We start from the raw sequence: 27,642 nt of genomic DNA, 5'->3' as shown, positions 1-27,642 counted from the left end.
GAGAGAGTGTGTGAGAGAGATAGAAGAGATAGAAGAGAGAGACTGACAGGTGGGGTCCACCTATTTTTTAATAAATAAATTGCTGACTGGACTGTCACGTAGACCAAAACCACCGCGGATTGGGTCCAGGGGGTAATTCGTCCGGTTTGCATAGTTGGGGGTGAAGAATGTCCGGTTTTGTGATTCAGAGGGGTAATTCGGACAACCGTGATAGTTCGGGGGTAATTCGTACTTTCTTCCTTTTGGTTATCTTGTAAATACTTTTTTCTCCCCTACTTAATATAACACCAGCTTTGCTGGCTTCGGTTTTCAAACAAAGAAAAACAATACTAAAAAGAGAGCAAGAATTATATGCATCTACAACTCCACCATCACACCCCAGAAAATGTTGTCCCTACTAACGTTTTGCTGCAGATTTTGAAGATATTGTTTTAGGCTGAGAAAAGAAGTTTTGAGAAGCAATTAATTGGTTAATATTTAGGAGCCATTTAGAAATTTGTGCATCTCATAATTAAGAACACATTTTCACTAATAAGGGAAAAGCAAATGTCAGAAAATCTAATTTATTCTTGGGTTTGTCCACCAGTTATTCACTCATGTGATTCAACGATGTTTCCATGGAACTAACCATAATGTAAGAGAATACACGCGCATGTGTTTAATTTTCATGTGATTCAACGACGTTTCCATGGAACTAACCATAATGTAAGACACATAGTGCAGCTTGCATTTTGGTCTTCCATACAAAAACATATCTCTCCCTCTCTCTATAATTCGATGAGTAAGCTCAAAAGAACATGTCCAACTCATTTGACATCAATAACTAATGAAATGCAACTTGTGCTTTGGCCATGCATACAGAAAGATTCGTCTATCGATCGTGACATCTTATAATTGTTTGCGTCGGACCAAAGATACCCAACATGACGCAATGCGTCATTTGTCATAAATTTCCCACGCTGACTATCCGTTGAACTCCGCTTGCTGATAAAAACGCAAACATTCCCGTGTCCATTTCATTGCACGATGTATCATTTTGTCATGCTGACAGTTGCCAATCACATATACTAGCAGGACTGCTAGGAGCAGTCCATGCATATGCCCTGTTTTGGGGAATTTCTGCAGCTTCTCCTAAAATCAGAAATTCCTCAAACAGTACAGCTTTTGGTCCAGATTCTAAGAAACTATAGTAGTAGAATCCAGAAAATAAAGTAGAAGCCAGAAGCTGTGAAACCCAGCTTTTTCAGATTTTCAGAAGCTGGCATACTGACTACAAACCAGTTACTTTTCAGAATCTTAAGTTCCACCAAACAGGACCATAGGCACATCCGCACATGCACAGCCACAGCTCGCTGCAAACGTACATATCGTATGCAAGGTTTTTCTGAAGATTTTACACAAATCAAGTTCTTATTATATATGGAAAGAATAATCAGTGGGGGTATTTTTGGTTGGCATCCCAGTTCACCAGATGCATATTGTGTGGCTAAAATCACTGTTCGCACGCCATACTACTAGTGTCAAATTTGTTTGAGAAACCAAACAGATTCCTCGTTTTGCACGGTTAAGGGCCTATTCGGTTTGGAAGAATTTTAAAGGAATTGAAGTGTTCCTGTAAAATTCCTATATTCTGAAGAAACCCCAAGTGAACCGTGCCAAAGATAGACTGCAGGGGGGCTTCATCCAGGGATGGGCCAGCTTTGGACTCGGATCGGGTTTGGGCCACACACACGCACACGGACTCGTGCAGACAAGCGGGCGCGGCCTAATTAGCTGCACTGCTAGGCAACTTCCGAGCCGAAAGGCATTTCCAGCAGTCACCGTCCACCGAGCCCTTGCGCTGGACGGATCCTGATCAATGATCATCACGGCGCTCTGGAATCAGATTCCGACCGAATCGACCTGCATTTCCACGCCCGAACCTTCACCTCATCTTCTCGAGCCATCCATCGATCGATCGATAAGCGAGCATGCTTGCTTGCTGCCTCTGCGTGCAGATTCCAGACGCATACTGAGCATGCGCACAAAAGAGAAACGATCGATCGCGAAAGGTTAGGCATGCACCAATCGGCACCGGTCGATGATGAGGAAGCTTCGGGTCTCCGGCGATGCGTGTGCAGACATATCCAGTTTAATTCACAGCTGCAGTGCAGTGCAGTGCAGAGATAGACCAGATTTTACACGCCCCAGGTTTAGTTTAATTACATGGCCGGCCGCGAGAGTTGGCACGTACGTACGTGCACACGTTCTTCAGTAAGAAAGGGATCTTAGCTAGGCTTCTTTCGGCTGCGAACGTCGTACAGACGATGAGTCGATGATTCCTCCCTACTTTTGCAATGCACGCTTGTGCCAGCGATGTGAACGAATCACGGTGAGGCGAAATACGCACGTTGATCAATTGCTGATCGCATCTTAGGATGACGCACGCACCGTGTAATAGTCCATGATTCCATCTTGATCGGCCGCGATGCTTGTATGCCTTTTTTTTTTCTTTAATCATTGAACGTTAACTGGTTGGCTAATCGATTACACCGATTAACGAAAAAAAGGAGTGATCCATCGATGGATCTCCCTTTCCTGTCAGCATACACGCGCGTACGGCTGAAAGTGAAGAACCAAATCAGCACAACCACCGCTCTGGGATGCAAGCATGCAACTTGCCCGATCAGGCCCGCGGATAAGGTAAACTAGTGCGTCGCACAGGCGTGCACAGATACGTGCCACAGATTTATCCAGAGCTCAGGCAGATCCGGCGCCTTTACAAGAGATCACACACGACACGAGAGAGAAGAATGGTTGTTGGGTCCCAGATAGTACTCCTACTGGCTGCTGGCATCCGCGGATGAGCCGTGAGCGTGACGTGTCGTGCGGCAAAAGAGGAGGGGGGGAAGAGGAGACGAGTGGTGCTCCGGGTAATTCTGGTGGGCTGCGTGATCTTATCCTGCCCGCTGCGTTGGCCCACGCACGCGGCCCACGGCACGGCGGTTGGGATCCGGTGGTGGGATGGGTCCGGCGCTCGCGTCACTCGCGCGGGGGGGAATCCAAACGTGGGCGGCGCCCGCCGCCCACCGATTTTTTTTTTTCTTGTTCTTCTCGTTCTCGTCCTACGCGCGGTGCTGCAGATGCATCATTTGGCGCCCGCATTCGGAACGTTCCTGTGGAAAAAAATTAAGCACGCGCGCGATCACCCCGTGACCAGAAGATGCGCGAGACAAAATATATCATGTAGCCCAAACATGTGCATATAAGAGAAAAGGAGTGAATTTAAGTATTGGTGTTTCAAAATGCAACTGATAAGCTTTTGGTGTTTTATTAGAAGGAGATACGAAAACTTTATAATAACATAAGAAGGAATAAATTCCAATTCCCTCAAAAGGAAAAAAGAAGAAGAAAATATTCCAATCGAAATAGCCCAACGATCCGCCGGAACCAGCAAGCTTGCTTCCTCTGGTTTGGACGTGGCCACGGCACGAGCAGATACAACGCGCTGGCGAGCACGGGCGCGGATCCCATACCATCATACGGGCTGGGAATAATCCCCCAAGTGCCGATTGATTCGTGGCGTTGGAATCGGCCGTCCCAATCCTCCTCATTATGCCCGGAAGAGGATTTTGATCCCTAGAGAGAATATCCTCTTGTTATTTGCATGTCACTTAAATGGATATAAAAAAATTAAAAAAAATTTAAGAAGATGTATTAATATGTGATATATCACTCCACAAACATGCAAGTAAAAAATTCAACTTCTACATCTTGCAACGAAAAAAACAAATTTGGCTCTGAATATATGTTAACTAGCTGTGGTTCAATTTGTTTTTTTCGTTACGAGATGTAGAAGTTGAATTTGAACTTTTATGTTTGTGGAGTGTTATATCACATGTTAATACACCTTAGCAATTTTTTAAAATTTTTTTTATTACTATTTAAGTGACATATAAAGAACGAGGTATATCCTCTCGAGGGATTAAAACAGTCTCCATCATGCCCCCCTTTCCCGCACTGTTGGTTTGGCTGCGCGAGGGCCTGCGGCCAAGGAGAGAAGGAAGAGGTCGGCGCCACGCGACCGTATCACCGAATCCATCCAAAAAGCGGCTGGACACATGGCGCCCACTAGACCCGCACCGCGACAAGGAACTCTAGCTCGTACTACCAGTTCTCGGTTGCTCTCGCTCATCACTATCTTCTGAGCTAATCTCTTCCTTTTCTTATCATCATCCTGATCAAGACAAATGCAACAGAACCAAATGATGTGTACATGGCTGAGGCTCGCTCCAAATCTCTATATAAGCTGCCCATTGCCTCCCGTTGTGCCACAAGATCCAAGGCTATCTAAGCACCGGCATTTGCATACAGCCGCCTAAGCAAAGAGCACAGCAAGTATACGCGAATCTGAGTGTGTGAGAGGGACTAGTAGCACAGACGAAGGTATGGCGTTCTACCTCGGCAGCATGGGTGGCTCGCCATCGTCATGGGGGGTGGCGGAGGTGCCGGTGCCGAGCAGCAGGCCGTGGAGCAAGGCGGAGGACAAGGTGTTCGAGAGCGCGCTCGTGACGTTCCCGGAGCACACGCACAACCGGTGGGCGCTCGTCGCATCGCGGCTCCCGGGGCGCTCGGCGCACGAAGTTTGGGAACACTACCAGGTGCTCGTGGACGACGTCGACCTCATCGAGCGTGGCATGGTTGCGTCCCCGGGCTGCTGGGACGACGACAACAACAGCGCCGGCCACGGCCGTGGCAGTGGTGGGGATGAGCGTCGTCGTGGCGTGCCCTGGACTGAGGAGGAGCACAGGTATGTGTCCAATACGTGCCATCAAATCCCGGTTCTATTCCATGTTATTTTTTCCTTTTTTCTGTTATTTTCGGTGCGCTCTTTGAGATCCTAGGTATTATTATATTGTTCTTTTCACATCGGATTACTTCCCTGGCCCACATCACCTGTCTCACCAACACGCAGGCCCTAGATTTCCCTATAGCAACAGTACCTTGCACTACACGTCTACTATATCGAGTTGCGGCTAATTTCCTCTCTCTCTTTTTCTATTATTATTATGAATAGGCTATTTCTGGAAGGGCTGGAGAAATATGGGCGTGGCGACTGGCGCAACATCTCGCGCTGGTCGGTGAAGACGCGGACTCCGACGCAAGTGGCGAGCCATGCGCAGAAGTTCTTCATCCGACAGGCCAACGCCAGCAGCCGTGGCGACTCCAAGCGTAAGAGCATCCACGACATCACTGCCCCATGATGTGTGGTCCGATCGAGGATATGCATTATGATCCGGTCCAGTCTAGGTTTAGTTGTATTTCTATCAATTCCAAGTAGCTTTCAACCCCATTTCAAAGAGGAGAGAACGAAGGGAGTTTAGTCGTCGGCCCTCCCTGTTAGTTCCTCTCTCTGTGTTGTGTAAAATATAGCTAGGCAATAGCTAAAACTATGCTTGGCTGGAACCTGAGATCAATTGTTGTGATACTAGTTTGTGTACTTGTCAAATAATATTTGTATCCGTTTAATTTCACCGTGTGCGTGCGACATGTAAGCTAGCATTGCTACACATGTTTGATAGTACTTAATAGGGTAATAGGGTTATACATTCAGCTATCACATTTTCATAGTTGTAATGATAAGTTTATTAAATTGTGTTCACCCGTATAACAATAATAATAAAACTAAAATAGCCTTCACCCGTTGCAACGCACGGGCTTTTTTCTAGTACGTAAAATATATATCTTAACTAATTAAAATATTCATAATTTTCCTTTCGTCACCTAAATTTCTGTCCATGTTAGCGCTAATTTTTCGTCCGTCAAGTGAGTGTCCTCTTTGCTCATGATCTCCCCTGCGCGTCTTTCGTCTGTCTCTTCGTGAGAAATGGACCGTATCAGATGCACCACAATACAAGGGAAGAAAGATGGAAGCAGTGAACACATGAACAAATATATGACTATATCAAGAGAAGAAGGAAAACTAAAAGATTAAGAAATTCCTAAATCGAAGGAGAGGATAAACTAGACTGAAATTGCTTAGCAATAGAAGTAAGAAGAGGGATTAAACTAGATTGAAATTTCCCGAAATCGCCAAATTAAGAAATCCCAAATCAGTGACACCCTAAATTCCTAAAATATGCAAATCAAATTAAGTATCTGCTAATCAATTTAACCTCTTTCGATTCGGTTACTCACCGTTTTCTTGGAACCCTAAGCCACCTGGAAACCCCAACACAGTGCGGTTTTTTGCCGTGAAGCGGCATCGCTGCCGTCGCCGTGTGGGCCTCATCTTCGCCCGCGCGTGCCTTGGTGCCGCCGCTGGCCTCCTCGTCCTCCTCATGGATGCGCCGGCTTCACCGTGCGCGCGATGTCTTGGACCCCCGCCCCCCACCATCACCGCCGCGCTGGGACCAGAAGGTTCGCCTTGACGCTGCCCTGAGCAGCGCCCTCCTTTGCACCCTCCAAGCCCCTCCCAGCAGATGATGTTGGAGCCGCCCGGCGGAATCACCTTTACCCCCGCGAGCCACTTCACTGGACCACCGTAGCTGCCATCGCCGCCGTCCGCTCTCATGCTCGTCGCCGGTAGAGGCCAAAGGGGATTGGGAGAGAATGAGGGTTAGGGTTTCCCCATCCACATCTTCAGTGGCGTGAAGGCGATCCAAGCCGTCCATCAGATCGGCGGTTCATGCATGTAATATGAATACATAGTTGTACATAGAAATTTTTATATGTATGAATACAAAATTTATACATATAAATAAATAAATAAAGTATACATATATACATTTAGAAGATACATAGTTTATACATAAAAATAATAAATTTTATACTATGCATATAAATATAAAATCTATATGTATATATAAATTTTATACTTATAAATACAACGTATAAACTATATATACGTATACGTATAGGATAGAGGGGATGGGTTCCGGCCGCGCATCATCCTCCCCCAATCCAAATCCTGACTCTTCCATGTTACAGAAGGACTCGGTCCAACGAAGTATTCCTCCTAGTGTAAGTGCGGTACGCATCAAAGATCACACAATTCACCAATGCACGTGACGGCAATGCCTCCAGCGGTCCTGCCTCCCTGCAATACGCACGTACGCACACACGGTACTCCCAGAATAATCTGCTTCGATCGTGTCTCTCGAGTGGGCTTCAACTACCTAGCTTGGCATATCTGACCGGATGATGCATCATTATCCACAAACCAAAGCCTCTAATTATCTAATAAATATCCCTTTTACACGTCCAAACCCAACAACAACACACTTACATTATCCAACTCTCACCCAGGTTCTCACTCAGCAGTAACATACTTCCAGAAAAAAAAAACAGATAGCGACAGGGAGATCACGCGGGGATGAGCGACGATGACGAGCTCGGACGATCGAGATCTCTGGATAAGAATAAGAGCAGGTACAATAGCAGGCTATAAGCAAACATATTTTAAGAAGATAAATGAGGAGAGAGAAGGACAGCGGGTTACAGATTTGTAGCCAGCTGTAGCACGGACACCAAGACGCAGTGTGTGTATGACAGGTGGGACTAGATATTAATAGTGTAGTATGTAACTGTTGTATACATAAGCTATTATATTGGCTATAGATGAATTGGAGCTAGTGGTTGGCTATACTATTAAACTTGCTCTTAAGGCCCAGTGCAAGCGCGCGCGTGCGAAAAATCTCCAGACGGCTGGGACGAGGACGGTGCGCCGGCCCGTGCGCGCACTTTTTTGCGTGGGCCACGCGGCGAACGTGGCCTCGCGTCCTGCCACCCGCCCGCGCCGCCAACGGTTGAGGCTGATCTGAATCCGATGCTCGCTCGCTCGCGGGCGCGGCCCCCACGCCCACGTCGAGGCGCGATCGATCGATCACGGCTAAAGTGACGGCGGCAGGCCACCGATTCTACTATGTGACGACAACGCGAGAGATTCCGATGAACGTGACGGGGACATGTACACAATAACACAGCCGCGCAACGTACGTCAAATCGAGAGGAAACGCAAGTATGTGTTACAGGTTTTATACAGCCGTATGCCCAGGATTGCATGGTATGTTTGTGTGGCTTTTTGTGTCCAATCTGTATAGATTCCTGTTGATCGATAGTTTGATACGGGTTTAACGGGAGAGAAAGCGACTGATCACTACTGGCTGATTCGTCGGCACTCGGCCGGCCGCGGCCAAAGGAATTAATGTAGGATTTTTCTCGCGGTTCGCAGCACATCGGAACAGTTCTCTGGTCACTGCTTCGTTCAAGATTTGCTGAAAAAAGTTGATTCTGTGCTACCCCATCATCAAATTTACTTTTCGATCGGGGGAATCTGTTAGCCATGGTTAGGGAGCACAAGAGCTGTACGCAATTTGGATTGATCTCGGGTCGAAATAACAAGCCATGCGGCGAACGTGGCCTCGCGTGCTGCCACACACGCCGTGCGCCGCCGCCGATACAGCGCGCGCCTTGCGGGCTTGCGGCTGAGGCTGGCTCCAAACCTTTATAAGCCGCCCATTAATTGCCTCCTAATGTGCCACAAGATCCAAGGGGAAGCACCGGCATTTGCAAAACAGCCGCCTCCACAAGAGCACGGCTTGTTACATGCGAACCTACGTGTGTGAGAGAGAGAGAGAGACTAGTAGCACTCGAACAAAGGAATGGCGTTCTACGGTGGCGAGATGGGTGGCTCGTCGTCGTCGTGGGTGGCGCCGCTGGTGCCGAGCAGCAGGCCGTGGAGCAAGGCGGAGGACAAGGTGTTCGAGAGCGCGCTCGTGGCGTTCCCGGAGCACACGCACAACCGATGGGCACTCGTCGCATCTCGGCTCCCAGGGCGCTCGGCACATGAGGTCTGGGAGCACTACCGGGTGCTTGTGGATGACGTCGACCTCATCGAGCGCGGCATGGTCGCGTCCCCGGGCTGCTGGGATGATGGTGCCAGCCGTGGCGGAGCGCAGGGCGCAAGCCGCAGTGGGGATGAGCGTCGCCGTGGTGTGCCTTGGACAGAGGAGGAACACAGGTACGCATATGATTTATGCCGTTAAATCTCGGCTCTATTCCATACTCACTCCGTAAAAAAAAAACAACCTATCCCCTCCTATTACAACGAATTTAGACAAAGGGCTATCCAGATTCATTGTGCTAGGAGGGGATCCCCTCTTAGGTTGAATTTTTTTTGGGACAGAGGGAGTAGTATTTTTTCCTTTTCCCCTGCTATTCTTGGTGTGCTCTTTGAGGTTATTATAGATACTTCACCTTCTTTTTATGTCGCATTACTTGCCAAGCTCACACCACCCATCTCACTTATACGCGGGCCCTAGGTTTTCTAACAGCTATAGTACCTAGTACTATACGTCTACTACACCGGATCGTGGATAATTTCCTTTTCAAACATTTTTTGTTATTATTATGGATAGGTTGTTCCTAGAAGGGCTAGAGAAGTATGGGCGTGGCGATTGGCGCAACATCTCACGCTGGTCGGTGAAGACGCGGACCCCAACGCAGGTGGCGAGCCACGCACAAAAGTTCTTCATTCGCCAGGCCAACGCTGGCAATCGCAGTGACTCCAAGCGCAAAAGCATCCATGACATCATTGCCCCGTGATGTGTGGTAGGACATGTGGCATGATCCGGTCCAGTCCAGATGTAGTTACATTTGCTCCGATCCCCAAGTAGCTTTCAACCTCATTTCAATGAAGACAAAACGAAGGGAGTTTTGTCATCGGCCCTCTCCGCTAGTTTCTATCCTGCTGTGTAAAATGTAGCTAGACTATAGCTGAAGCTACTTGGCTGGAACATGAGATCAAGTGTTGCAATAGTAGTTTGTGTACTTTTCGAATAATATATGTATCCTTTTAATTTCACCGTGTGTGTGATATGTAAGTTAACTGTTGAAAGGGGTTTAGCAGTCTTGCACATGTTTGATACTTGTTAAGGCCAATGGGGTTATACATTCAGCTGTCATCTTTTCAATACATCTATAAATCATCGTAATAACAAGTTTATTAAATTGTGTTAGATGACTGTTTACATTACTTCTCGCACACCGCGGTCCATCTTACTGGAGAAGCATATATAAAAATCATGTCGTTAGCGTTGCCGTGTCGGTTTTGCAACAGACACATACATGAGATTTGAAATGGATATTGATAAGAATGTTTGTACCGGTATGATTTGCTCAAGGGTAAGCCTAGTGTCTGCATTGGTTTAAAGAAAGATCTATGTTATCTTTGTCAGGTTAACGAGCGTTTGTTGACTAACATCCCTTTTCCCTAGATAGTGAGTCCTCATCACCTCACTTGTATCATCTATTATATGTTTCATGCTTACCTATTTTCTAATTTTGGCATGTTCCTTGGTAAGGAAAAAAAGTTATATATGATGACAAATATGGCTTGTATTAATTCAGGTTCGATAACCATATTTTGAATCGTTTAAATGCTATCTTATCCAGGAAACAAGGGTCATACTCCGTTTCATATTGTAAGACTTTTTAGCATTGTCCATATTCATATAGATCTTAATGAATCTAGACACATATCTATATGAATGTGGACAATGCTAGAAAGTCTTACATTATGAAACGGAGGAAGTACTTTTGTATAGATCATTATTACACCTAACCTTATTTAAGCAAGGAGTTATTATGGACTGATATTCTTAAAACAACACTATCATCAGAAGTAGTGTTGAAGAGCACTATTGCAAATTAAGGAGAGAATTGCCATCTATATATTATATGTTTCATGCTTACCTAGTTTCTAAGTTTGGCATGGTCCTTGATAAGGAAAAAAATTGTATATGATGACAAACACATATTGTATTAACTCATGTCGGATAACCATATTTTGCATCGTCTAAACGCTATCTTATCCAGGAAATAAGGGTCAAACTTTTGTATAGATAATTACTACACCTAAACTTATTTGAATAGGGAGTTATTATGGGCTGATATTCTTGAAACAACACTATCATCAACAATAGTGTTGAGTACCACAGTTGCAAATTAAGGAGAGAATTGAAGCACTTGTTTTGCATACTTAACACCTTCTCACCTTGGAAAAAACGAGGTACATGTCCACTAGTAGCTTTGTGTAGCTAACATATAACAAACGGTAATATTCAATATTAAAAAACCATATAAAATGTTTCTCAATCATAATAACGGGTTATTAAGAAAAAAGTAGCCATTCCTTAGGGCACTACATAGTGTTCAAAGTGCGGTGGCATTGCTATCTAATATCGTTGTGTATTTCTTGTTACATCAATGTTTACCTTGTCTCCCTCATCAATGTTTACCACTTTTTTTTTACGAATAAGACAAGAAAAAAGCCACAAATATACATTTTCTAGTTGCATGATACTGTTGTTCAATATCAGAACGAGAAAATTCATTGTACTTATATCCAACACTAAGAAGGTTTTTATTTTCCCAAAAGAGAACTCCTAGATGATTATTATGCAATCTCATCATCAAATCAATGGCCACATGAAAGATGATATGACTGGAACTCCGTTCACTCTCTTCAATCAACTAGTCCACACAAATTGTAACTAAGGGAGAAAACTTTAAAACCCAGCTAACCACAAAGTTTGTGTTCCAGATTTACTCTAATTAATGTTTATCCTAAATGACTAATCCTCATGTTACTCCCCTTAGTCACACTTTAATGTAATTCCTAAACTATTTAGTTTACGCATCATCACCATTCCATTATGCAACACGCGTAAGCTTATCCCGGTGCTCTCATGCCCAAAACGTGGTGTGTCGCAACGGGCACGCACATTGTTGGACCACACTTCCTGCGTGCCGGGTTGGGCCGACCACCTGCTCCAAATCTTTATAAGTGATCCATATTTCCTCCCGATGTGCCACAAGATCCAATGTAAAGCATTAGCATTGGCATATAACCACCTCCACAGGAGCATATGGTAAGTTGTTACACACGAATCTTCGTGTGATAGAGACTAGTACGTAGCACGGAGAAGGCATGCGTTCTACTGCAGCAGCATGGGTGGTTCGTCATCATCTTGGGCAGCGGCTATGATGGCGGCACCGCCAGTTCCGAGCAGCAGGCTATGGAGCAAGGTGGAGGACTAGGTGTTCGAGAGTGCACTCGTGGCATTCCCGGAGCACACGCACAACCGGTGGGTGCTTGTGGCTTCGTGACTCCCAGGGCGCCTAGCGCAAGATGTTTGGGAGCACTACCAAGTACTCATGGACGACGTCAACCTCATCGAGCATGGCATGATCGCGTCCCCGGGTTACTAGGACGACGTGGCTGGCCGTGTTGGGGCGTAGGGCGCGGGCCGTGGCGGTGGCGGCGGTGGGGATGAGTGCCGTCGTGGCATGGCCTGGACCAAGGAGGAGCACATGTACATATCCGATCCACGCAGTTAAATCTCGATTTTGTTCCATGGGATTTTTTTTGTCATTTTCCCTTGCTATTATCGATGAACTGTTTGTGGTCATAGATACTTTTTCTATTCTTTCTTTGTCGGATTACTTCCCTAGCCCACACCACCCATCTCACCGACATGTGGGCCCTAGTTATCCACATGGCTATAGTACCTAGTACTACATGTCGACTACACCAGATCGCGGCTAATTTCCTTTTCTCCTTTTTTTTTATTATTATGCGTAGGCTATTCCTGGAAAAAGGCTGGAGAAGTATGGACGTGGCGACTGGCGCAATATCTCACGCTGGTCGGTGAAGACATGAACGCCGCCGCAGGTGGCGAGCCATGCTCAGAAGTTCTTCATCCGTCAGGCCAGTGCCGACAGCCGTAGTGACTCCAAACGCAAGAGTATCCACGACATCACTACCCCGTAATGCATGGTCCGGTTGAGGATATGCAACGTGATCTGGTCCAGTCTGGGTTTTGCAACGTGATCCAGTCTAGTCCGGGTTTAGTCACATTTGCCGCAATCCCCAAGTAGCTTTCAACCTTATTTCAACGAGGAGAGGACGAAGGGATAATATATCATCCAAAATGATGTCTTATCTTGGAACAAGTGTCATATTTTTGTGTGGATAATATAACACTAATCCTTATTTAAGTAGGGAGTTATTATAGACTATCTTGAGACAACACTATCATCAACGGTAGTGTTGAGTATCACTGTTGCAAATTAAGGAGAGAACTGAAGCACTTATTTTCCATACTTTACACGTTGTCACCATGGAAATAATGAGGTACATGTCTACTAGTAGATTTGTGCCGCTAACATATAACGACTGGTTTATTCATAATTAAAAAAACATATCCATTGCTTGATTGATCACCGATAATTAAGACAAAAGTAGACATTCCCTAGTATACTAGGCTGTGTTCAAAGTGTGATAGCATCGCTATGTAATATGGCTGTGTATTTCTTGTTGCATTAATATATATTTACCTTGTCTCCCTTATCATTGTTTTTTTTATGAACAAGACAAATAAAAAAAGACACAAATATATTTTTTCTCTGTTGTAATCGCGTCGTATATGTGTTAGCTAGTATACAGATCGATATGTCAAAATGCTTGTTATTGAAGGAAAGTTAGATATATAGGTAGAATAAATTGCTGATGTTCTTTGTAAAAAAAAAGTACTTTTAGATTATATGTACATTTGCACCGCTGCTGCTTTCACCATAAAAGCTTTAGTTGCTCTTTCTTTCTTTTTTTTTTTCTACCGACCTTACCATGCCTACTAGTATTTGCATAATTGTAATCGGCTATACACACCATAATCTGTAACTTTCTTTATAGGCACTATCCTACGATGATAATATCACTAACACATGCCCAAAATTCGTAAGGTCCATAGAAATAGCAGATGAGTTGTTGGCAAAAGCGAGATCGTGAATCGAAACTAAGATGACTCTGGCCCCTTACTAGTGATGAAGGCACAACCACAAGGTGATTGTGGTCAAACCGTCTAGGAAGAGAGGTGTAGAGGAGAATTAATCCTCCTGATCAGCGTTGTTCCCAGGTATGAACCATTGTGTTGTGCCATCAAGAGCCTGCTATATCACGCCAATCCTTTGTTGAGCGAACCAGGGCTAGATGATGCCCATGGAATCACCGTTATCTAATTCGGTAGGCCGTGTGCTAGGGAGTAAACAACATCTCCGAAACTGTCCACGCGGTTCGACGAGGAGCGACATCATTGTCGTCCGGAGGCCGGGAAGGAGCTAGCTCGAGAAGCCATGACGCTGCCATGGGACGCTCACCATCTCTATTCATTGTGATAGCATCGTTGCTCAGATTCAATACTTCTTTGCATAGAAAGATATTGTGGTTGCGGTGTTCTAGCAAGTATATCCTCCGTTCCAAAATAAGTGTATATTTCTAATTTTTTTTATTTTAGAACGGATTGAGTAATATGGAGTAATAACTACACGGACACCCGTTTTCTTTTGAGGTTTGTCTTTGAAAAAAAAATGTTGCCCAAGTATGAAGATCAGTATAGAGATTGTTTGTAGGGAATATATCTTATGCATACAAGGTTCTCGTGCACACCAACTAACGAATATTACAGAAAACTCTATAAAAAATTAGCCATGTACTTCCAATAATATTACACCTACCTGTGAACTCTTATCTTCAAATTCATTGTATTTCAACCTGTAACAAAAATGACAAAATTCTAATATATTTTTATCATTAAAACTGTCAGATTTTTTAATTGTTTTTTGTTACGAAGAAAAAATAATGAATTTGAATGTGAAACTTTACAGATATGTGTAATACTATTGTAAGTATGTGTCTAACTTTTTATAGAATTTTTTGTGATATTTATTAACTGGTGTGTATAAAAAGTTTATGTGTATAGGATATGTTTGGAATGTAATCATAACCTCTTACTTTATTCTCAAAGTGGTGCCAGCAATTCTTTTTTCCCATGGTACCAGCTCTCTGTTTTTGGGAACGTTAGCGTCAAAGCGTTCCGTTTCACCCCTTCATTTTACCGGACCGTTTCACATCCGTCAGAAAAAAAAAATACTAAAACTATACTGTACTCCCTCCGTTAAAAAAAAAAAGACAAACCCTTGTTTCTGTGTCTAACGTTTGACCGTCCGTCTTATTTAAAAAAATTATGAAAAAAATTAAAAAGATAAGTCACGCATAAAGTATTAATCATGTTTTATCATGTAACAACAATGAAAATACTAATTATAAAATTTTTTTATATAAGACGGACAGTCAAATGTTAGCACGGAAATCTAGGGTTTATTTATTTATTTTTTGACGGAGGGAGTAGGTAGTAAAAGCCTTCCGTTTCAAGACGAGAACGGGGTCAGAACCAGCGGACTTCCTCAGGTTTTTTTTTTTGGGGGGGGGGGGGGGGGGGGGGAGGGGGGGTCAAGTCTCGAGTTACCAAAACTGTGCTGCGGCGGCCGCCGGTGGGCCCAATTCGACGTGAGCGCGGCAGGTTCGGCCCATCCAACCACGCCGATCACGCAAGCCTGGCGCAATGTGAGGCACAGCCTCGTATGGGCCGTTGGAACAGCCTCCTTCAATTAACGAATCACGGGCTTATGGCCCATCCGATCTCCTCGTCACGCGATCGAACTCGCCAGCTCAAGTCGCATATATAGCATGGACGCATTATGGTCTCATTCAGGATCAGTGGATGATGGTGATTACTCACACGCTGAGTCACACTGTACGCTCCTCTCGCCGCCGGGCAGGCTGCCACACAGCAGCAGCAGCTAGCAAAGCATCTCATCAACTCGTGTCCGGCTTAAGATTCCTGGCGTGACATAAAGGCCGGCACATGGCGAGCTGAGCTTGCAAAAATACACCAAAAACTACACCAACCACTATCTCGCAAGCTTATTTATGCACCTCCATTAAGTAAGAGCGAGCGAGCTGAGCATGGCTGCCATCGTATAGGAGGAGCGCAGCAGCAGCCAGCAGCGGCAGTAGTGTTTTGCTTTGCTTTGCGCGCTGTGGCCCGTAATGACAACCACGTCAGTGCCATTTATGTGCTTGTACACTCCCCTTTTGGGCCTCAGTGACAGCGCTATGTTGAGTTGAGGCGTAGTAGTGGCGCGCGGAAGCATTCCGGACCGAAAATTTATTTATGGCCTGTTCACCAGGAGGAGGCAGGGGCCTGAACCCGATTATCCCATGGAGATCTCGCGCGCGCGCGGTGACCTGCGCTTTCAGAGACCAGGGTGAATGTGGGTGTGATTCTGACTGGTGCTCATCGTCGTCGTTGCAAAATCCAGTATAATTCCAATCGTCTCTAGTCTCGCGTGGTCCCGAATTTGACAAGGAAGAAGCAGAGAGAGCCTACGACGGTCGACGACGATGGAGTCAGCACAAAGTCAATTCCTCCCCGGTGGTCAGGGATAGACATGATGCAATGTGGTGATGTTGCTGAACTTAATTTGGCTAGCTAAATGTCTCTGCCTGCCTCCGGGAACTATTCAGTTTCTGTTGATTGTTTTCTAAGCAATCACCTCTTCACAGTCAGCGTTCTGTTCTAGCTTCCCCGAGAGGTGTATGCCACCTAGCAGTCGTAAAACCCTGATGTACCCTCATCATGTGTGATGAGTGATGTGTCAATATAATACACTGCTGTTTTCCCTACTAGCTAGTACTCCATGCAGATTGACTTAAATTTCGTTCTTAATTGGCTTGTACGCATGCCATTAACTCGCCAAAACAGAAGCGTGCCAGGAACATGGTGATCTTTTATTATGCGGACGATGTGCATGCACATCTTGGGGACAACTGGGCAAGTTCTACACTTATGGAGTAGTATTTTTTTTATCAGTAACATTTTCCTAGCTTGTTTTTTAAGAACTTTCCTGGCTTCTTAATCTGAGCCAGAGTCTATGCCAAAGTCTTACTGAAACTGAAATCAATCGCACGATTGCATCACCACTTCTGTCTGCACAAACTGCAGTCTGTTAGTCAACAGCCTGGCTGCATCTTCGCTAACTCGCGCGGAAACAGGGATGCATGAATGTTAGGGAAATCAGAAGCAAGAAGGGAAATGAACAACACTGAAGAGCTAGAAACCAAATCAATAAGACAATAACAGATCAAACAGAGGGTCTAGCTGAGGGATTCAATATTCGACAGCTGGGAATATTCAGAGGCCAACACTATACGGTCTTCCTCGCAAGTCGCAAGCAAGTGCTACGTACAGTGTACAGATCTTATCTGAATTAGCAACTGCATATGTCTATTTTTTTATTCGAAAAAAGAAGCAACAGTAAATATATTTATGCATGGAAAATGAAAGATGATATACTACTCCAGTATAGTACGGATCCACGCACTGCACTAGCCCCTGAATGCAGTTGCAGACTTTCTGTTGAACGTACAGCTCCGGTATATGCTCTACCAGGTAAATATTTACTGCAGTCACAGCCAGTCCAGACAGTAACACCAATGGGCCGTACATCCAGCTAGCTCATTGACGCATCCTCCGTACCTGGCCATGCATGCAATGCACGCACCATGCGTGCCCTCTCACTTCCATTTCAACACGGATGAATTACCAGCATGGATGAATGAATGGATATATTGACGTATATATACGAGTCTATGTCATCCGTAATAATGTTCGCATGACTCTTCCCATCCGATTTCGCAATCCAATTAATACATTAAAATCCTCAACCACAGGAAAGAGAAGGAGCTAGCTGTGTGAAGTGTGTAGTGTGTCATAGTGTGCTTACTTTAAAACCAAAATGGGGAATCAATCAAGCAGCTGTTTGCTAGCTAGCATCGGAATACAGTGTGCGAGGAGTGTAGTGATGAGAGAGCTAATTAAGCTCCCTAGTCGTAGCAAGCAAGGATGTAAATGCGAGCTGCTGCTGCTCATCGATCGGGCAATAAAGAAAACCATCACCTCCACCTCAACGCCGGCCCTAGCGATCGATCGATCGAGCGATGCAAAGCGCCTCGGCCTCGGCCTCGTTATATAACACAAACTGGAGCTGCACCACCACCCCACAAAAACCCAGGCACGCACAAAGCCCACCTCGCGCGCGCGTGCTTGCAGAGTTGCAGTGCGTGTGCTAGCTGCAAGAGAGCTAGCTAGCTTAGCTTGGGTGCAAGATGAGCAGGAACAATGGTGGAAAGGGGGGGAAGCTGCAGGAGGCGCGGGTGAACCTGCCGTCGACGCGCGGGGGAGGGGGGACGTCGTCGGGGGTGGTGGGAGGGAGCAGCTCGCCGAGGAGGCTGTCGTCGTCGTCGTCGTCGACGGCGTCGCCGCCGAGCTCGTGCGTGTCGTCGGAGGGGAGCCCGGAAGCGGGCGGCGGCGGCGGCGGCGGGGGGTCGTCCGGGATGATCCTGGCCGGGTGCCCCCGGTGCATGATGTACGTGATGCTGTCGCGGGAGGACCCCAAGTGCCCCAAGTGCCACAGCACCGTGCTCCTCGACTTCAACGACGCCGCCGCCGCCGCCGACCCGCGCCAGGTCGGCGCCGGCAAGAGCAAGGGCAAGCATCGCGGCTGACACAACCCCTCTCACCTCGAGCGCGTACGTGCATGACGTCGCCGCCGGCCGGAGCCGAGCTAGCTGACCTGGCCGCCGTGGTCGCCATGACGCTCTAGCTAATCAATTATTCCAAATTAAAGCTTAGACCTTATCTCCAGTACTCCAATCGTCGCCGAGCTAGCTTCTACTGCATGCGTCTTCGTGTTCTTTCTTCTCTTATCTGTGTGTGTGTGTGTGACAGTGTGAGTTGATCAAAAAACGGAATTATCACGTAGACCTGTTCTTCCATGGATCAATTGGGTGGTGCCAATGGAACGGGTCTAGGTAATAATTTCGCGTGCGTTTAATTACTGCGTTGTCGTCGTGGTGATAGTGTTGTAGTAGTAGTGGCGTGCAGCGTGCTGTACGTACGTACACATGTCCTGGTGACTGAAAGTGATCGTCGATGATGATTTTAAGATCTGTACGGGGGCAGTACTACTGCTACGGATTAAGATTTTGTCTCTCGGGGGATTTCGCGCGGAACGTAATGCCCCCTGTCCTTCGGCGTCAGGCGGAAACATGCAGGCTTGACGCGCACGGTGTAAATTCGGTTCAGTGGAACAGAGCGCGGTCGGTGCAATACTACTGCAGATGCACCGTTCATTTGTTCTTGAGATTTAATCCGGTCAAAAAAAAATATCTCAAGGGTATCAGTACCTCACAATAACAAATCGTTTTCGATTGTTGGATCAGTTAGACCCAACGATCGAAAACGATTTGGTACCTCAAAGCACCGGCATCTCGAAGTACTTTCGTTGGATCAAAGCAAATCGTTCGTACGTAGGGACGTAAGTGGACAATCCAGCGCTACCTGCATAGAAACATGTTTTTTAGGCCTTGTTTAGATTCCAAAATATTTTGGTCAAAAACGTCACATCAAATGTTTGGACACATGCAGGGGGATTAAATATGGGAAAGAGAAAAACCAATTACACAGTTTGCATGTAAATTGCGAGACAAATCTTTTAAGTCTAACTACACCATGATTTGTCAATGTTGTGCTACAATAAACATTTGCTAATGACGGATTAATTATGCTTAATAAATTTGTCTCGTAGTTTACAGGCGGAATCTGTAATTTATTTTGTTATTAGTCTACGTCTAATACTTCAAAATTAAGTTAAATTGCAGGTTCCACCAGAAAAATACGAGACGAATTTATTAAGCCTAATTAATACATCATTAGCAAATGTTTACTGTAGCACCACATTGTCAAATCATGGCACAATTAGGCTTAAAAGATTTGTCTTGCAATTTTCTAGCGAACTGTGTAATTGGTTTTTTTTTTCTATATTTAATACTCCATATATATATATCTAAACATTCGATGTTACAGCGCGGAAAATTTTATTTGGGAAGTAAACAGCACCTACCTAGCCGAGCCAAACTTAATTATAAGCTAACCTTCGACGGAACTAAGGCTCGACGACCTTGGACAGTCGTCAGAAAATTTTGTGAGTCATTTAGGCCTCGTTTCGTTTCCAATAAAAAACTTTTCACTAATCACATTGAATGTTTAACACATAACTAGAGTATTAAATGTGAAAAAATAAACCAATTACACAGTTTACGTGTGAATTGCGAGACAAATCTTCTAAGCCTAATTGCGCAATAATTTGACAATGTGGTGCTATAGTAAACATTTGCTAATAACGGATTAATTAATCTTAATAAATTTGTCTCGCCGTTTTTCTGACGGAATCTGTAATTTGTTTTGTTATTAGACTATATTGAATACTTCAAATGTATATCCGTATATCTGATGTGATAACCAAATGTAAAAGTTTTCCCTAACTAAAACAATGTGAGGAAGGTCAGGTTGCATTATACCTATTTTGACTATGCTAGCGGTCAACCGTATCTTTTTTTATCAAACTAAAGGGATATTCCCCCATTTCTATTCCTAGAAGCGGTAAAAAGTACTTGCTACAAGATCAAGGATTCAGACAATTACATGGGCTAGAGCAAGGAGATCCACCGTAGTGTGTCATTTAAGCTAGTACAAAAAAAAAATTAACGTTTGTCGTTGTTACCAGCTCGATCGATGTGCAGAATGTACGTCCCACGTGGATGGACTTAACCGAATATATATCTACTACTTTCTTCGAAAAAAAAAAAAACAAGTCCTAGCTTTATTGGTTTAGAATAGGGGCGGATGCACAAACAAAACGTTTGGGGATTCAACATACCGAGTATACCGGAATAAACATATCATCTTAGTATTAAACACACCATCTCAACATACCAATACATGGTTTCTTCAACCTCTAGCTATTCAGAGACCTTTAGTATCTTCTATCTTATCAACTATTGCAAAAAAAATTAAAGGTGGGGACTTGGGGGTATCCATGGGACCAACGGGTGTAGGGGGACTCAAGTCCCCTCTACACACGTTGAATCTGCCCCTGATTCAAAAGTTGGTGGTTTTGTTTACTACTCCTTCTGTCCCAAATTATAAAGTCTATATTTTTTTACACGATCTTCAATAACATACTTTGACAATTATTTTATTTCATTCTATGTTCCCAAAAAATATGAATTTAGCGTCACATGAAAATACTTCAAAATATGAATCTCGTGATATAACATGCATAATACTTAGTATAGATATAGTTAGTATGATTATTAGTCAAAAACTATTGAGTTTGATTTTTCTTAAAAAGGGGCGCCCTATAATTTAGGACGGAGGGGTACTGCCTCTGTCTCACATATTTAATTTTTTTTCACATAATATTAATTATTAACAAAATTGTCCCACAATATAATTACTTTTTCACCTAGCTTGTTGAGTATGTATCTCAACCAACTACAACTTATTTAATTTCTTTATATATACTTACTCATTTTAATTAATCATAACTATTTGTAAATTAATTTTATCTCATTCGACACTCTCTCCAATAAAATCTAGAGGTAGGCATATTTGGTTAAGCTTCAGCTCGACGCTACCTCTCCTGAAACAGTTTTAGTTCCAACAGAGATAGTAAAGTTACTTAAAGTGTTTTTACAAATAAACAGAGGTAGAGATGAGTTTAGATTGTTCTATAACTTTATTTTAGATTTAGCGTTTAAGGTAAAATTTAGTAATTAGAGTACTACAATCCAAGACAGTACTACTAGACAAGAATTTGGAGTGGAGCCGAGCCAACACCCCTGGTGCGTACGGATCTGATTGGAGGAGCTAGCTAGCACTGTAGCTAGCTATGCAGCACTAGCTGGAACCCGACTGTACGCAATATGTACTTCATAAATGCGTATACCGGCAGAAAGAACTTCTGAATACATGCATATATCCGCGTATCTACGTATAGTTGTACAACAGTACATCTACATCTGATCCGTTCGCATCTGATATATGCATGCATGGAGGTGGAACTCATGCAAATGAAGGCGAAGCCAGGATTGGTCAAAAGGCCGGAAATACGTCTATATGGAAATACGTATATACGTACTAACTTTTTCTTACACTAAATTCTTACTAACACTTATGTGTCATGCTATGAGTGTATCTAGATTTTTTATAACATCCATCTACTTAAATCAAACGGTTGAGATGATTGTTAGTAAAAGTTGAATAAGAAAAATTTAGTACACGTAGCATTGCTCTTTTAAATATATATGATAGACTATTTCTACAAAAATTGACCAATAATATTTGCTCAGTTAGTACATTGTTAAGCAGTACATGAAAAGAGTGCCACCGCCTGATCTTTTAGGGTGTGTCCTTTTCAACGACAAAAAGAGAAAGTCTCTCGTTTTACATACGCACGTTTCCGGACATACTAAACGGAACCTTTTTTTTACCTTTTTTAAATTATATTAATTTAATTTTTAAATTTAAAATAATTAGTACTTAATTAATTATGTGTTAATGGTTTACCTCGTTTTAGTATCTATATCTTCTCATTAATCTTCTCCTTTCCCCTATTCTAAACACGCCCTTAGATCAAGTTTAATAGTAGTCTATAAGCCAACTATAACTTATGTGAAGAAGTACGATAAATAGAAAAATTAATAGTATTAGCTCTTCAAATACTTCAAGATAAATGCATTAAATGTATATATGAGAGAAAAAAAATAGGACAAAAAAACTGAGACAATCTTATAGCTCACCTACTATATACTCCCTTCCTATAAAAAAACCAACCTAATTCATAGTACTAGAATGTGTCACATCCGGTTCTAGATTCGTTTTTATGGGACGAAGGGAGTATATATTAACTCTAATATGAACTTTCCAATTAAACTTGCTCTTAGTCTATATATATTTGAAGTGTGTTTTGTATGCTTATCTATTAGACTATTACCATGAATATTTATACAAAAGATGAATAGTCAAATAGACTTAATAAAGTTATCAGCATCATATATTTAGGGTGTGTTTAGTTCAGCGCAAAGTTTGGATTTTGGTTGAAATTAGAGATGATGTGACTGAAAAGTTGTGTGTGTATGACAGGTTGATGTGATGGAAAAGGACTGAAGTTTGGATCCAAACTTTGGATCTAAACACAGAACCAAAATCCAAACTTTGCGCTGAACTTTTTTTTCGCGAACGCGCAAAAGGATTGCACGTCAATATATTAGAAGAAAAGAATTTAAGTTACACGACGCAATCAGCCAGACCGGCTTATGCCAGGGGAGGGAGAAAAAGCAAAAATAGAAAACTGAAGCTTAGAAAAGAACTACGACTGCTAAAAAACAAAAAAAAACTCCAAAAAACTAAAGACAACGGGAGGGTGCTAAGGCACGCTAAACTCCCAAAAAATCCCCAAAAGCGGCAACGCTAGCTAAAGACCACAGACAACCCTCCGAGTGGATGGACTCCAGAACCACTGAGACAGAAGAGAGCGCAGAGTCAAAAACCCTAGCGTTCCGCTCCTTCCACAACTGCCAAGAAACTAGCAGCACCAGGGAGTCGAAACCGTCGTGGAGATGCTCAGGTAAGCAGGCCCTGCAAGACGACCACCAGTCTTGGAACCAGCTACCGCGGGGGGGGGGGGGGGGAAGAGAGAGAGAGGGCAGCCCACCTAGGAGGCGAAAGCACGCGGAGCCAGACCTGCCGAGCAAACACACAGTCGAGGAGGATGTGAATCGTCGTCTCAACATCCTGGGCGCAGAAGGGGCAGACCAAGTGACTATCGATACCACGCTTCTGGAGGAGATCAGCTGTCCAACAGCGCTGCTAGAAAGCAGACTAAAGAAAGAACCTGCATTTAGCAGGACCCTTTGCATGCCAGAGAAGATTAGCACATGCAAAGGAATGCTGGCCATAGAAGAATGCTTGGTATGCCGAACGCGCTGAGTAGCGCTGGTCAGACGTCCAGCGCCAAACGAGACGATCCTCGACACCCAGCGAGAGATGCACGTGAAGCACCGCATCCCAGATAAGGAGAAACTGGGAGATGACTGGGACAGTGAGGGCACCGTGGATGTCAGAGACCCAGGAGTTGTTCGCTAGGCCAGAAGCAACCGTGCGTGAACCTCGGAGACGCTGGGGAACGGCGAAGAGGAGATCCGGGGCCAAGGATGCCACTGAACGGCCGTCGATCCATTGGTCAGACCAGAAGAGCATGGACTTACCATTTCCGGGCACGAAGAAAGTGGATACCGCGAACATGTCGAAGACGGTCCGCTCGACTGGAGCCTTCTGGCCATCCCAGTAGGGGTGCCCTGAACGCTGAAGCCAGAGCCAGTGAACGCGCAAGGCAAACCCTGCTAATCTGAGGTCAAGGATCCACAACCCACCGTAAGCTTTAGGACGACAGACGTTTGTCCAGGACACCCGACACTGCCCCCCATGAGCTGAGTCCGTACCCGTCCACAGGAAGGCGCGACTCTTCTTGTCAATGGCCTTAATAACCCAGACTGGAAGGCCAACCGCCATAGATACATGGACTGGAATAGAGGAGAGAATCGACTGGACCAGCACAGAACGGCCCGCCAGAGTGGTAAGTCGTCCCTTCCAAGGCGGAAGTCGATGGGAGACTTTATCCACGAGTGGCTGCAAGGCTGCCTTCGGCAACTTGCGAACGAACAGCGGAATGCCGAGGTAGGTGCAAGGGAAATCAGAAACCGAACAAGGAAAAGCAGGACTGAACCAGCTCCATGTCCTCAGCCGAGCAACGGATCGGAGTAATCGAGCACTTGGCAAAGTTGGTGCGCAGCCCGGACGCAGCACCAAACACAGAGAGAATGCCCTGGATGAACTCAAGATCCTGATGGACCGGGGAGAGAAAGAGGACCAGATCATCAGCATAGAGGGAGGCACGGTGTCGCAAGGCGCGGTCATTTAGAGGAAGGAACCCGCCTAAGTCGGAGGCTTACGGAGACTAAACACAGCCTTACGGAGACTTACAAAATTGTCACAAGTTAAAGCCAGAGGTAGTAGTTGCGGTCGCTTTCAGACTAATTTAATTCAGATACAGGTCGGCCATGCATGCAAGATTTCCTGCAAATATGTTTTCAGACTTTCAGTATTTCAGCGACTGTTCAGATTGTGTCATTTTGTTGTTCGATAAAATTGACAAATGTATGATTGTATTTAATTTGTTACCAAACATTGGTAATGCATAAGAAATTTTGATAACAAACACATTGATTTTATTCACCAAAACATTAGTTGATTTTGGCAGTAATCTGTATAACACTTCAGATTCTTAATTTGACAAGCAAAGGAAGCAGATATATGCAAGCTTGCAGGCGCAGGGTTGAACCCAGCCAGGTAGCACTCGATCTGGCCGTCCGGACGGCGAGACGAACGGCGATCGTAGGATCGAAGAGGCTGGGTGAGGAAGATGCTGGGTGGTTAGGATCATTCAAAGGGGAGACTATTGCGGATTAACTCGCTTTTAAACCCAAATAAATGCACGAGTAATTGGAGACAGTTGAGGGCAATAAGAAGGGGGGATTGTGTCAGGGTGATGAAACCACAGTTCATGCCAACCTTGTCGCTTCAATGCATTGTTGCAAATTAAGGGTCGAATTGAAGCGCACTGCTTCCAGTTCCAGCCGGCCAGCCACTTAATGCTCTCGTAGGAGTACTGCCACTAGCTTGGACTTGTGTTCAGCATTCTGCTTTGCTAGCTAGCTAGCCCAGTGCTATAAAAAAAACTCTAGAATTTGAATGCGACGGAATGAATCTAGATATAAACATGTTTAGATTTATTATATTGTACTAGAAAATGTTATATTCTATTCTATATTGGTTTTTCATATGACGGTAGGAAAGCCATGCATTGCTCCGTGACTCTCTCTGCCTCTGCAGCAATTGATCGAGCAGATACAATGCTAGGAGTGGTGCCTGTACCAGTAGTCAACACACAGGCACAGCTAGCTACCTGGAGTAGTAGTACGTATTACCATTGGGTATTATACCATCGATCGGTCGATTACTTCATGGCTAGCTATTAAGTACTAGTGACTGTTTTGCCTGTTGGTTGTTGCATCATCATTTTAATTAAGGACCAGTGCTCGTACAGTGATCAGGAGCAGTGTGTGTAGCCAAGGCATTTGGGCTAAACTAGTGAGACGTTTCATGCTCTGCTCTGCTCTGCATGCATGCAGACGCGCCTCTATCTAGCCAACGAATTAGCGCTATCCAAGTGTCCGTCAAGCCACGACCTACTGTTCGTTATAGTGTGTTCTAAGAGCATGTATAATAGGAGACTATTAACCGACTATAAACATATTTTAATAAGATAAAAGATGAGACAATAGTAGCGGGCTACATATCTGTAGCCAGCTGCAGTACAGACTCCAAGATGTAATGTACGTATGATAGGTGGGACCATATGTTAATAGTATAGTAAGCAACTATTTTATGAATTAGCTATTAGATAGACTATAGATAAATTGGACCTAGCAGTGGGCTATACTATTAAACTTGCTCTAAGGGCATGCAGATGTGCAGCTAGCAAGCAAGCCCTGCTTCTCTTACTACTGGTTATCACGATAATCGGGCTTGTGCTGTAATTAATGGTAGGTGTCCGATACGTTTATAAGAAATTTATACAGAAATTTTTTTGTATAAATTTTGTCCAATATGTTTTCCTAATATTTATGATGGCAACTGCATAAACAAAAAAAATATCCTAATGTTTTTTGAACAAATTTTGATAGATGTAATTGAGCTTACCGTCGATGTATTGTAATGGGAGGGGTCCGAAAAGAATTCTAAGTTTAAAAATGTATTATTTTTATAAATTTTGTCTCGTCTTCCTAATGTTCACCATGGTAGCTGCAAGGTTACAAAGCTTATCACCAGCTACAATAATTTGTCCTCCCCGGTAAGATAAACCCTAATTTCTCCGTCCCTAAATATAATGGATTTTGGTTGTTGTTATATCCAATCAAAATCCCTTATATTTAGGGACGGAGCGAGTACCAATTAAGCTCTACAGCTAGGTGGCGCACCGTACTACAGGATTCCACGTTTAACGGAAACACAATATTTGTCTATGTGTGTCCATTTTATTCCATCCATGCATGGGTGCATCCATGTGATGAAGCGAAACAAGGGGAGCAAACGCAACGCAATAATCAAGGTTCGACCAACCACTCGCCCCCTTAAAATTAATCCCAGCTGATCGATCGATCCCTCCTAAAAGATCAGCTCGTAACCTCACGGGAATTAAAAGCCACATAGTGCCTGGAGAGAAGATACAACAGTACGGGGGTACTAAGTGCTAATGAATAAGAGTTGTTGCTTGGCCAGGGTTACAGCTAGCCAGCATTGCAATGCTGATCTCCAACTGAGCTGTACTGTGTGTTGGACGACCTTAGCTCTCTCTTCTCCCGTGCATGGATCCATCGCCCCAACGTCCACGACATGCAAATGCTGACATGAATGAATGCAAGAGAGTGAGTAATGCTAACTGATCATCAGTCGTAGGCCCCGTATAGATTTCAACTTTTTTCTTTAACCATTCAACTTTTCCATTACATCAAACTTATATACACACATAGACTTCTAACTTTTCCGTCACATCGTTTCAATTTTTTCAAACTTCCAATTTTAATTTGGAACTAAACACAGTCATAGTAGTCCACTTGGCATTGCTCAAGTGTGTGGCCATCTAGAAGCTTGGGACTCCTGCGTGCGATCAAGGTTTTTCTTACCGTTTGGGAGGGTATACCCTTACTTGACGATTAGCTCGATTAAAATAATAAAT

At 44.2% G+C, this 27,642-nt stretch overlaps 3 protein-coding genes and 1 pseudogene across 3 annotated transcripts; all 4 read left to right on the top strand.

Moving 5' to 3' along the window:
- Positions 1-4,318: 4,318 nt before the first annotated feature.
- LOC127772755 (transcription factor DIVARICATA-like) lies at positions 4,319-5,467 on the top strand. Its single transcript, XM_052298717.1, has 2 exons — positions 4,319-4,789; positions 5,057-5,467. The coding sequence occupies exons 1-2, from the start codon at positions 4,428-4,430 to the stop codon at positions 5,241-5,243; spliced, it is 549 nt and encodes a 182-aa protein (XP_052154677.1). The 5' UTR covers positions 4,319-4,427; the 3' UTR covers positions 5,244-5,467.
- A 3,071-nt stretch (positions 5,468-8,538) lies between these two features.
- On the top strand, positions 8,539-9,935 carry LOC127772756 (transcription factor DIVARICATA-like). Its single transcript, XM_052298718.1, has 2 exons — positions 8,539-9,001; positions 9,399-9,935. The coding sequence occupies exons 1-2, from the start codon at positions 8,643-8,645 to the stop codon at positions 9,583-9,585; spliced, it is 546 nt and encodes a 181-aa protein (XP_052154678.1). The 5' UTR covers positions 8,539-8,642; the 3' UTR covers positions 9,586-9,935.
- A 1,912-nt stretch (positions 9,936-11,847) lies between these two features.
- LOC127774238 (transcription factor DIVARICATA-like) lies at positions 11,848-12,814 on the top strand (annotated as a pseudogene).
- A 4,778-nt stretch (positions 12,815-17,592) lies between these two features.
- LOC127774408 (protein GL2-INTERACTING REPRESSOR 1-like) lies at positions 17,593-19,493 on the top strand. The gene has a single exon (XM_052300650.1). It carries the CDS (start codon positions 18,050-18,052, stop codon positions 18,446-18,448), a length of 399 nt encoding a protein of 132 aa, XP_052156610.1. The 5' UTR covers positions 17,593-18,049; the 3' UTR covers positions 18,449-19,493.
- Positions 19,494-27,642: the final 8,149 nt, after the last annotated feature.

This window comes from Oryza glaberrima, chromosome 5 (genome assembly GCF_000147395.1).
Source record: "Oryza glaberrima chromosome 5, OglaRS2, whole genome shotgun sequence".
Lineage (NCBI taxonomy): Eukaryota > Viridiplantae > Streptophyta > Magnoliopsida > Poales > Poaceae > Oryza > Oryza glaberrima.
Note: the sequence above shows the minus strand (reverse complement) of the source record. Positions and strands in the feature narration are given on the sequence as shown.